This window comes from Cinclus cinclus, chromosome 29 (assembly GCF_963662255.1).
Source record: "Cinclus cinclus chromosome 29, bCinCin1.1, whole genome shotgun sequence".
In the NCBI taxonomy this organism is placed as follows: domain Eukaryota; kingdom Metazoa; phylum Chordata; class Aves; order Passeriformes; family Cinclidae; genus Cinclus; species Cinclus cinclus.
Window position 1 is genome coordinate 426,278 of NC_085074.1, and position 11,408 is coordinate 437,685.

Below are 11,408 nucleotides of genomic sequence, written 5' to 3' on the forward strand. Positions count from 1 at the left end.
GCACTCCGAGCGCTATGAGCGAGACAACCTCGTAGCGATTTCAGTTAATAGTTTGCATTCACTTTTTGTTTGTTTTTCTTAATTATAACCAATACATATGAACCATAAATAGTACTTTGTTCTTAAATTACTCTTAGCCAGCATTTAGTAAAGCTGCCATAAACTGCTTTTGTAGAAAGACAGCTTGGGAAAATTACTGAAACTGTTAAGTTTTGGCAAACAAACTCCGACGTGCTTCAGTGAACAAAGCCTGAGAGAGAAACGTATTGTTGAGGTTGGGCATCTGGACTGCCGAATTTATGGACTATGAGGACAATTTCCAGAAACCAGAAGATAAAGAAGAGCCAAAGATTGAGTTTATACATTGGAAAGTCATTGCCGGAGGAAGAAGATTCTAGGACTGAACCCGTGCACTAATTAGCACAAGAAGCAGCCCTGCAGCCGCTCTTCATCCTGCCGGGGCCCTGAGGAGAAGCGGCTCCTGCGGAGCCCAGGAGTTCCGGACAGACCAACTTCTTTCTCTGTGTCCCCTCCCAGAAGACACCATCGGGACAAGAAAGTACAGAAGCAAATTCTTTATTCATTTTTCAACACTCAGCAACCTAACACAAAGCAATGAAACCCAACGTGACCCACGGCATTGAAACCCATGCCCGAGCACCTCCACAGCTGCTGTGCTGGCTGGGCATTTCCGTGTCCTGGGCAGAGCCCTCAGAATAACGGATGAAGCTCTTGTCTCCTCTGCCAGCAAAAGTCAGGAATATGTCTCCAGTGGCAGCCCAGAGAATGAGAGAGAAAATTATTTTATTGGATGCCGCAGAGGCATTTATTGCAGCCAGAAGCCGCCTGTTTTAGAGGAAAATGAATGATGGAATCGGGGTGTGGCCACCTCAGTGTTGGAGCTTTGACAATGCAGCCTCAGTCTGGTCCTTCAGAACAGGATTATACACCAGCAGTAAAAAATAAATTGCTAAGCCAAAGCAGAATCCCATTTTTGGAGTAAGAACAGTGAACAGGTAAGTGTGTAGGGACTGGGGGAGAAGTCTCTCCCAGAGGTTGATGCAGAGGCCCAGGCACAAACACAGGATCCGTTACGGGTCCTGTGACACGGGGCAGCTGTCAGTCAGTGTAGGGAGATGTGGGCATGTGTGCCAGGCAGCTCTGGGCAATTAGCTCAGGGAGATTTGGGGAGGTGCCCCAGCACTGGGCTGGTGAGGTGGGGTTCTGGGGACAGGTCATTCCTTAAAAAGCACCATTCCAATGACATCACTTTATCCAGAGCAGGTTTTATAATATAACCCTAATTATTTATACTCCCATGATCCAGCAGAAAGAGCAAAACCCCAGGGCTGCTGTAGCCTGGGCAGAAAAAGTTTTTTCTCATGTCACCAGTGACAACTTCCCCACTTACAGAACTACAGGCAACATATACACAAAGTATTGCCAGACTGTTAATGCTCTACTGACAAAGGCAAGTTAATATGTAAACGTGATTGTGTTTCAGATATTTGGTTTCTTTGTGCCTTAATTCTACTGAAAAAGCAAAGCAAACCCATGTTCTGCAGTCTACATTGTACCAATGAGGTTGGTTTTTCCCTGTGCAGCCTCTCACACTGTGCATGGAGGTTTGCTTTAGCTGATGTGATTTACTGTTGAACAGCTGGTCAGGAAACAACTTTTATACCTTTGGGTACAGCATTCTGTAAGATGGGCTTCACCAGCCCAGTTAGTAGGCAAATGGGTGTTCCAAGCCATACGGAAAGGGTCAACCAGAATGGCCACTATCTAACCAGAGTATGAACTAACCTAAGTCAATAATCAGAGTAATTAATAAGGCATTTGGGGGAAAAAAAAAAAAAAGAAAAATCTTCATTGTGATTTGGCTCGATGATCTTAAAGATCTTTTCCAACCTAAACAGTTCTGTGATCAGCTGTTTCCCATCATTCAGCAGGTTCCCCAGGCCTCCTTTAATCCTCTCCACCACATAGCCTGAGCAGAACTTTCCTGTAGTCCCCTGAGCAGTCTCCCTAGAGAGACCAGAAGAAAGAAATGCCATTAATTTTGCAGCTCCATGGAAAGCAGAATTCCTTTCAGCATAAATGACTTACTGTAGTGTTTGTATCCTCTTTGACAATTTAATAACCAAGAACATTCAAGGAAGGTTTTCACTATGTAAATGCAAAGTCTCCTTAATTCCACCTCCTCTAAAATACCCAAAAAGTTGTTGAGAGGGTCTCCTTGCAGCTGCTTAGCAAATGCAGGTGTTACCTTAATGAAGGAGTGGAGCGATTTGCCGTAGGTGGCCAGGAACTCCCTCCTGATGTAGAGCATGTCCACCTCCGAGCGGGACACCATTACCCGGATCAGTGTGCTGTCATCGGTGCCCAGGCCCTGAGGGGACACAGCAACAGCTACAGTTGCACAGCACTGAGGACAGACCAGTGACAGGCACAGGGGTTTGGCCTTCTGGGGAATCCATCTCTGATTACACCATTTTTGCATTTATGCAGGGATCCATGACCAGCTCTGAGCTTCCTGAAGGAAAAGAAGTCCACAGAAAACCTCAGACTTCTTTTTTTCCCTCCAATTAATGCGGTTTCTTTTTCTCTAATTGCTGTCATGCTATTGATTTAAGCATGGAGAGGCAGGGGGGAAAATAGTAAAATCTCTTTACCTTCATAGATTTGTACAATCTTTCAGCAAAATAAGCAGGTTTATTCCTCATACACTTTACTGTAAGAGAGACAAGAACAAAAGAAATAAAACCAGTAAACACTGAAGGATAAGGTCTTCCAAACCCTTCCAGCACTTTCTCAGTGCAGACATTTATTCTGTAAAAATGCAACTCAAGAAAAGCAGACATCCAGAGTCAGTGACCTGCTGTCAATTGATGTCTCCATGCCCAGTGCACAGCAAAAAAATATTTTTAGGGCTTTAAAGCTTCCACACAGCAAATACCATCTGCTGAAGCATCCCTTGGCAGAGAAATATAAAGCACAGAGCCTTCTTATCAAGTTTTTGCATCTGCAAAGATTAAAAACTGTGGCTTGTAAAACAGTGAAAAAGAATCTACCCCCTGAAACTGTGCAAACAGCGCAAGAGACAGTATCTTTAATTATTTAATTAGTTTGTAGACAATTTAAAAGCAGGGAACTCACCCACAGCTAACAAAGCATCCTCAAGGTCTCCTGACATCTCAGATTTAATGCTCTCTGTGATGTCCTTATTAGCAATCACTCTGTACACATCAAAAACTAGGAGGAAGAGTTGGATAAAAGAGCCAAGTGAGCTGCTTCAGTGTGTAGATCACTTTGCAAGATCAAGCTCTTCACACCCTGTACAAACACTGCACCATTACCATGACATGTAAGCTAAATCAGGGCTGACCCTCAGAAATAATTCATTTTAATTATCAGCTGTCTTGCTAATTAGCCCACTACTGCTCCTAGGATTTTCCAGAACCGCTATTTAATGCAGACAGTTTCCATGCTTAGCTTTGTCTCATGGGAGTCACAATTGTTATCTCCAATTCACAGGCTAGAGAAAGTGGTATGGGTGTTTTTCTCAACTCCCATTTTGTCTCTGGAGGGAATAAAATGGTCTAAAATAATTGAATCAAGTGGCCCTGAGCATATCTGTAGGCTCAGGAAGTGATCACAATCAGTTAACAAACAAATACAAAGCTGCTACAAAAGTACTGTCCTCAAACAAGAGAAAAAACCTAGGACAGAAGAGAGGTCCTACCTCTGAGCAGGTGGCATCTGTTCCGTGTGCAGAGGATGGACATGAACTGCACCTCATCCGTTCCCCATTTCTTCTCCCCAGCTTCATACAGGCACTTGAAGATATGAACAAAGTGAGGATAACTGAGAACACCAGGTGTATATAATGAGATTTTTACTTCATAGAACCATTTAGGTTGGAAAAGCCCTCTAAGGTCATTGAGTTCAACCCTTCCCCTGCACTGCCAAGGCCACCACTAACTCATGTTCCCAAGTGCCACATTCACATGGCTGTTGAACCCCTCAGGGATGGGGACTCCACCCCTGCCGTGGACAGCCTGTGCCAGAGCTGGACAGCTCTTTTGGGGGAAAAACATCTCCTAACATCCAATTTAGTCTCTGCCTGGGGCACTGCTGACTAACACAGCTTCAGGCTTACTCATCTACCTTGAGAAAAAGAGGCCTAGAAACAGCAGGGATTCACCACTCATTACACATACAAACCCAGGTAGTTCTTGCAAGGGAGCAAATTGCTACATACCTGAGCATCTTGTTGAGCAAGGGCCTCATCCACGAATGTTCCCTCATCTCTGTTACCCTGCAGAAATACAAGGATGAAAAACTCATTTCAACAGAGCAACTAATGGAAGTAAGTCCTGCATATTCCCCATTCAAAAACAATTACTGGAGATGTAGAATGGGATTCTTAATATTGAGTAATGGGTTACAAATACAGCAAAATATGACTCAGATGTGATTTGTTTTTTTCTTTTGAAACAAGCAGCCATCCACTTTAATTTAAAAAGAGCATATGGCGTTAAGGCATGGGAGAGTGAGGCTGCTCTCCCTGAAGAAGCTGGTGTGAAATGTGGGCAAGGTGAGATGCAAGAGAAGTGAAATAGCAGCCAGCCTGAAGCACCTCATCACTGTGTGAGAGATGTCCAGCAGCACATTCAGCCCCATGAGTTCCCCTGTCCTGGACTCACCGTGGCAAGGGACACGAGGACTCTGCGGAACATAGAGGATGTGTCAGAGACAATGTCGTCCTCGAGAGTGGAGCCATATTCTGCCACAGCACACACACAACAAATCTGTTACTAACAGCTCACAGGATTTGCTGAGTGCGAAGGGACCCACAAGCATCACCAAGTTCACCTCCTGGGCGTGCATAGAACCATCCCCAAGAGTCCCGCCATGTGCACAAGAATATTGTGCAAACACTCCTTGAGCTCCATCAGGACTGGTGCTGTGACCACTTTAGGAAGCCTGCTCCAGTGCCCAGCCACCCACTGGGTAAAGAAGCTTTCTCTAACATCCATCCCAAACTGTCCCCAGAATCTGAGTTGTCTCAGCAGTGCAGCACAGGGGGACAGGCATGTCCTACTGGCCACACTGTGACTGGGACAAGCCAGGATGCCATTGCCTTTCCTGGCTTTCATCACAGCAATCCAGCCATCATGTTGAGTGGTACAGGGGAAAATTAAGAAGCACAGTCTGTATAAAATTGGCAAAAGATCCACCATGGATACACCTCCAGCTGACAAACATAACCACACCACCCCATTATATTTACACCGATTCTATTTCTGGGTGTAATTCCAGTCCTTGATGCTGACAGCTCTTTTCCTGCCTCTCCACACAACCCTGCACACACACAAGTGGCTTCTGAGCCCATATGAAATTGCATGAACTGCTACACACGGAGTTTGTAGTTCTCATTGATGTGCCGAATTTCTGCGTTGGTGCGAGAAGCCAGGATTTCAATCAGGCAGCCTTCATCTGTTCCTGCTCCCTAGGGAGTCACAGAGACAAGAGCCAAGATTGTGACAACTGTTTTGAACAACTACAACTTTTGTTTATTAGACATAGTTTAATAAGAAATTAATAACTAATATACAATTATGCCATTGCATACTGAATTGGCCATGAGTCATGCAACATAAAAAATGGATTTCCAAACCTTTAGAGCCCTCCTCAGTTCATGCACGTCATACATGGTGGTAGGAGTCATCAAAGCAATGATCACCTTTTCAAAATTCCCACTCAGCTCAGACTTCAAGTCATCAATCAAATCCTAGAAGACAGAAAGAGAAGAAAGGAGAAAAAGACATGGCCTTAGAGAAGAGGAAGAACTTGTTCACCACTTTTCTTCATGCTTCAGCCCTCCTTGGATGAACAGTTATTCTGAAGTGAACAAGACCAAAAAAACTTGGCCAAGGAAAGTTTGTGCTCAGTGCCAGTCATACTCTTGTGGAGACTGGGATGTTTTTCACATATCACCTGAGTGGTACAATCCAAATAAGTCCACATCTCCCAGTCAGAGCCACAGGCACTGATTTCTGAAGAGCACCTACCCTGCCAATAGTGCTTTTATAGGTGATCAGAACTTGCTGACGCTGGGAAACATTCAGTTTGGTCAAGGTCTCAATGATGGCATCTTCATCCGTGCCTGGAAGGAACCAATGAAAACCAGTCAAGCTGCTCATACCAGAACCAGGGGCCTGCCCTGGCCTTGCCCAGGGTATGCCTTTGGCCACAAAACCTTACGCACATCCTTGCATAACCTGGGTCTCATCTGTGCACAAGTGCCTCAGCCCAGCAGCACCATACCACAGGATAAAGAAAACAAGAGCCTGACTAAAAATGTTTTTATGGCCAAGACTTGGATTTCCAGTGGAGTTCAAGTCACCCAGTTCCCTGCAGTGCTCTCTCAGGGCAGTGAGGTGATGCAAATGGCTGAACTCCTCCTCCAGAAAAACACCAGTAAAAACCTTCCCAATCACCAGAGCTAAAAAAAAAAGAAGGTTTAACAGTGGAGGGAGATAACTTACCAAATCCCTTCATGGCCTTCCTTAGTGCCTGTGCTTCTTGCTCAGCACTGAAAGTTGAGACGCCCTTAACTGTTGCCTAAACCCATAGGACAGGAGTTATGAAACGTAGTCACAAAGTGAGACATTCACAGAGTGGAGTTGAATTAAAAAAAAAAAAAAAAAGACAATTCAAAAGATGCTAACATCTTTTTTTGAAAGTGACAGCAAATAAAGTCCACCCTCCAAACATGAGTGATTTCATACCAGGTTCCACCCTGTCCTAAAAAGAAATGGTTTGTTCCAGAGGGACTTCCCAGCCACATTAAGAAATAAGCCTCAGGGACTCAACTGAAAGGAGAAAAAAATCTTAATGTGGCTGCCCATGGAGAATCTACTTTCCAGTTAAATAAGGGCACACAGCCTGGCATCTCTGTTCAGTCCAGCTTCTTTCCAACAGTTTTCCATGTAAATCATAGAAGAAGCTGTTTCCATCAAAGCCCCATTCCTGACTTCCCTAAGAGCAGTCAAGGACCATCATTCTGTTGAACAACACACCAGGAAGGGCAGTGTTTTACCCAAAATGGTGATTCACAAATGGGTTGCTCCTGCCTCTGGTCTAATGCATTTTCTGAAGTAATAACACTTTTCTTGCGAAGCTCTTCATGTTCCCGAGAAAATAATCAGCAAAATACCACTTAACATTCAGTGGGCAGAAAAATGGTCCCCTGTCCCTGCAAGTGTTTCAGGCCTGGCTGGACAGGGCTTGGAGCAGCCTGGTCTAGTGGAATGTGTCCCTGATCATGGCTGGAGGTGGAACTGGATGATGTTTAAGGTTCCTTTCAATCCAGACCATTCCAAGATTCTGTAATAACAACCATAGAAACAGCTGCCCTGCAGGCTCAACCTCAAAAGAATAATATGTCTAGGAAGTTTATCTGGAGAAATTAATGTTCTTTGAATTAATATCTGATCTGGTTTTCCATTAACTCCCCAAATGCAAAAGCCTGTATGTGTGGGTCATTGTGCCCTACAATGAGGAAGAAGAAAGAGGCAATAAATTCACTCCCTTGAAGGGACAGACAGTGACAGTGTTCTTCCTGCTGTGTTCTTATCCGAGCTCCACTCCCCACATTTATCAGGTCAGAGCAAAGGCTTGGCACAGCCTGGCACAGCAAACACACTCACTCACCATCGTGCTCGGATCTGGTCAATCTGTTATTGTCTGTACACTCAGACAGCTGTAATAAAAAAAACAGAGGGAGTGTTAGTTTTCTAGCAAATTATTAATAGAATGCACCTTCCCTTGAAGGTTAATGAGGCTGATTAAGTAACCATCTAATTCTTTGAGGACTCAAAGCAAGATTGAGCAGCCCCAGTGAACACCCAGGGCTGCTTCCCAGAGTTCCAGCCCTGCTTTGCACTGAACAAAGGCTGGATCATGGCAGCAGAGGGCCAGGGCCAAGCTGGAAGGGATGCGGTGAACAGTAGGTAATTAGCAGTGGTAATTTAATGATTCTTCTCTATTGCCTGCATGACAGCTTGGCTGAGGCTACAAGGAGAAGTAGACAGTGTTGCCCTGGAATCAAAGTAAATAGACTTGGTTCCCATGTCCTCCAAAATCCTGCAAGCTTTGAGCTTGGCAAGTAAGAGCCTAAGGGTGATCAGGGTGAGGATGAAGCAGGGTGAGGATGAAGTAGAGTGAGATTGCTCACACAGCCCTAACCCTTCATGGATCCTGCCTGGGTGGCAGAGACATCGTGGTGTAGGTGAATGCATAAGGGATAACCTCACTTGAGCGCTGGGCAGGAGAACTGCTTTCAACACCCACTCAGTTTGGTGCAATGTGTCCTTCCTTGTAGGGCTGTAGCTTTAACTGACAAAACCCTTGAAAAACCCCAAAGCTTACTTGCCATCTGCCCAAGGTTATTAGTTCTGTTCATAATTTTGTTTGCAATCAGAGACCCTTTGCATGAACGTGCCCAAATTTTCCTGTGTCCCTGATCAATTGACAGGATGTCATGTACCAGGACAAGGTTCACTTCCTCACAACCCAGCATCAGAGGAGAGGAGTTAGGAAAGTCACACTCAAAGATACCTATATACAGTAGAGTTGAATTAAATAAAAATAAATTCAAAATATGTAAACAGTGACAGCAAGTCAAGTCCACCCACCAAATGAGTGGTTTTATTCCAGAGATGAGCAAGTTCTCTCATTAAAGCCCTGAAGCAGAAGCAGAGGTGCCAGCAGTGAATGACATCTCTTCCTAATTCTTGTCCTGCTTAATAGCTGCTATCCATGAGCCCAGAGAGGTGTGCAAGAACAGGAGTGTGTTTGCTCCTGCTCCACGTGACTCCTACAGACCTGGAATGCACAGGGCAAGCTGTTCAGGCCAGTTAACTCTGTGTGGCACTTGCCATGGATGTGTTACGCACAGGCACTCCCAGGTGCACCTCTACCTTGCTACACCCTGTGCAATCAGGCAACATACGGCAATTATGAGTGTGGAGTTTGCTTTCTTTTATCTGTCATGAATTCCAGCAACCACAGTATGACCTAGACCTCAGAAAAGTCATCTTTGCTCTTCTCAAATCTTTAACAGAAGTAAAAAGCCAATTTTATTTGCTTTAGACAAATAAAGACAGTTTTATTAAGACAATTTAGACAAATTCAGACACTAAATGAAGGCTTCAAATTTCACTGCTGTTTTTATGATGCATCTGGTTTGTACACAGAAGCAGGAATATCAGACAGGCTGGTTTAGCAAGTCAATTAGAGGGCAAAATAAAGGTCAGTAGCAAGGGAAAGGGAAGCAGAGAAATTCTGAGTTCAAATGAGCTGGCAGAAGGAAACCAAACCATGAGGAAAGGCTGTGTGTACTGCACTCTGGGCAAATGCTCTCGCAACATCCATTAACAACAGAAATGCCATACTGAATATTGACTGCATGACTCTGATTTCTTCATCCTGGTAACACCACTAGGAATTGAAAGAACAGAGCACTGAAAAGGGAAGCAGTGCAAACCCACTGCTCAGTCTGCAAGTACTGGTTTGTTCCTGGTGCATTTCGGTGTGAGAATGAGCCACTGAGATTACAGGTGGGAAAGCTCATCAGTTCAGCCAGGCTGTCCAGCAGTGGCCCCCGTAACCCTTTCACAGCTGAAGGGGTCTGCAAGAACTGCTCATGCTGGGGCTTTAGATGAATGAAACTCTCTTTAGATGAATGAAGCCACCCCTTGGCAAGCAGAGAGAGAAGGGCATTGCTCAGCAGATTTGCCATCACTCAGCAGCTTAAAACAATTCCTGCAGCTCAATCAGGGAAAAACAGCTTCAGGACAGGAACAATACTTCACTCTGTGTTTTGAAGAATTAAACTATGCAGCCAGCCACTGCTGTGGTCCTGATATTATTTGCTTCACCCCAGAAAGAAGGCCTGGTACAATAAACCTGACAGAACAAGATCAAAACAATATGTCCAGGTGACAGAGTGCAAGCGTAGGAGGCATCCCTCCCTTTACTCGATTGATTTTTTTTTTTCCCACAGATGATCTTTTTCTGGCAGGCTAATCAGTCTGTTTTAAGTCCATATCAACATCCTCTAAAAGCTGAATCCAGAATAAACCTAATTTATCAGAAAAGTGCTGAGACTATCACGTGTGCTGGCCAGTTCAAGTTTAGGCTTGCACACAATCAGGTTTTCCTGACTGCTTAGAGCACACACACAGGAACCACCAAGGAAAGCTTCCAACAGTTTAAGAGGATATAAACACACGGTTTCCTCCCCCTCCCAGTTTGAGCTCGCAGCGTTGCCAGTCCTACTCATCGGATCTGGATGGAAACCCACCGCTTTGTGACCCTTTTCCTTGCGAGGCAAACACTGGACTTGTCCAACGAATTCCTTCATTCGGTGCACGTTTACCCAAACACAACCCACACCCAGCACTGGATCAGCTTTTCCACAGCTCCGTCACCGCCAGCCGCTCCCGGTGTGCGGGGGGCAGCCCTGCCTGTGCTCCCGGGGTGCCCGGGCTGGGGCTGGGGCCCGCCGCAGGGTCACTGACTCCGAGTTTGCAGTTCAGGAAAGGATCTCCCGTCTGCCACGAGCCCCGAGCCAACTGAAATATCCCAGCGCCTCCCACACAACGACCTTTATCTGGCCACTGCCCTCAGAAGGAATAAAAATATGATTCTTATAGCCTTGTACGCCTCATTCAGCCTGTGGGCCCACCCCGAGCCGTGTCACCCCCTCTCATGTCCTCGGTGCTCCAGCGGTCAGCGGGGAAGACGTGCCAGCCTGGGCAAAGCACAAATAGGAACTAAAACCCGCACTCCCTGTGTCCGGGAAAGGTCAGCCCTTCCTCCATCCCACACCTGCCCCCCGTCCTTGCTCAGCCCAGGCCGGAACCCCGGGCTGCCCCAGTGCCGTGGCATCGTTGGCATCGTCCGGCCCGGGTCTGCCACTCTCGCAGTGCCGTCAGCGCACGCTGGAAAGCGGGGATGGCGCTTGGCACCTTCCCAGGAGCCTCCAGCCATGCAGCCCGGTCCCCATGCCAAGGCAGATGCCCCATTCTCTTGGCACTCACCTGCTGTCCCGCGCAGATGCAGAGTTCCTGGCACAGATGGGGAGAGTTTCGGTGCCTGCCCTGGGTGGCAAAGTCCCCGCCCTGGAGACACGCGACAGTGACGTAGAGGAGCTCCAGCCCTGCCCTGCTTGTGATCCTGAGCTGGGAGAAGTTCTGCAGGAAGCGTCCTTCACAGCGCACGTTTGGGTTGTAACCCCACACTGCACTTTTAGGATTACACGGAGGGATGGCAGGTCGCAACGGCTTCCACGCTCCCTGGCATTCCCTGTAAAAGTCTCTGGGAACAGAGGGACT

General features: G+C 46.2%; 1 protein-coding gene across 1 annotated transcript; it reads right to left on the minus strand.

Annotated features, from left to right (window-relative positions):
• Positions 1-49: 49 nt before the first annotated feature.
• ANXA4 (annexin A4) lies at positions 50-11,138 on the minus strand. The gene is made up of 13 exons (XM_062510669.1): positions 11,115-11,138; positions 7,723-7,771; positions 6,555-6,630; positions 6,078-6,172; positions 5,684-5,797; positions 5,425-5,515; positions 4,710-4,789; positions 4,265-4,321; positions 3,746-3,839; positions 3,160-3,255; positions 2,676-2,734; positions 2,270-2,392; positions 50-2,028 (listed from the first exon to the last, which is right to left on the minus strand). Exons 2-13 carry the CDS (start codon positions 7,723-7,725, stop codon positions 1,969-1,971), a joined length of 948 nt encoding a protein of 315 aa, XP_062366653.1. The 5' UTR covers positions 7,726-7,771; positions 11,115-11,138; the 3' UTR covers positions 50-1,968.
• Between the last annotated feature and the right edge of the window lie 270 nt (positions 11,139-11,408).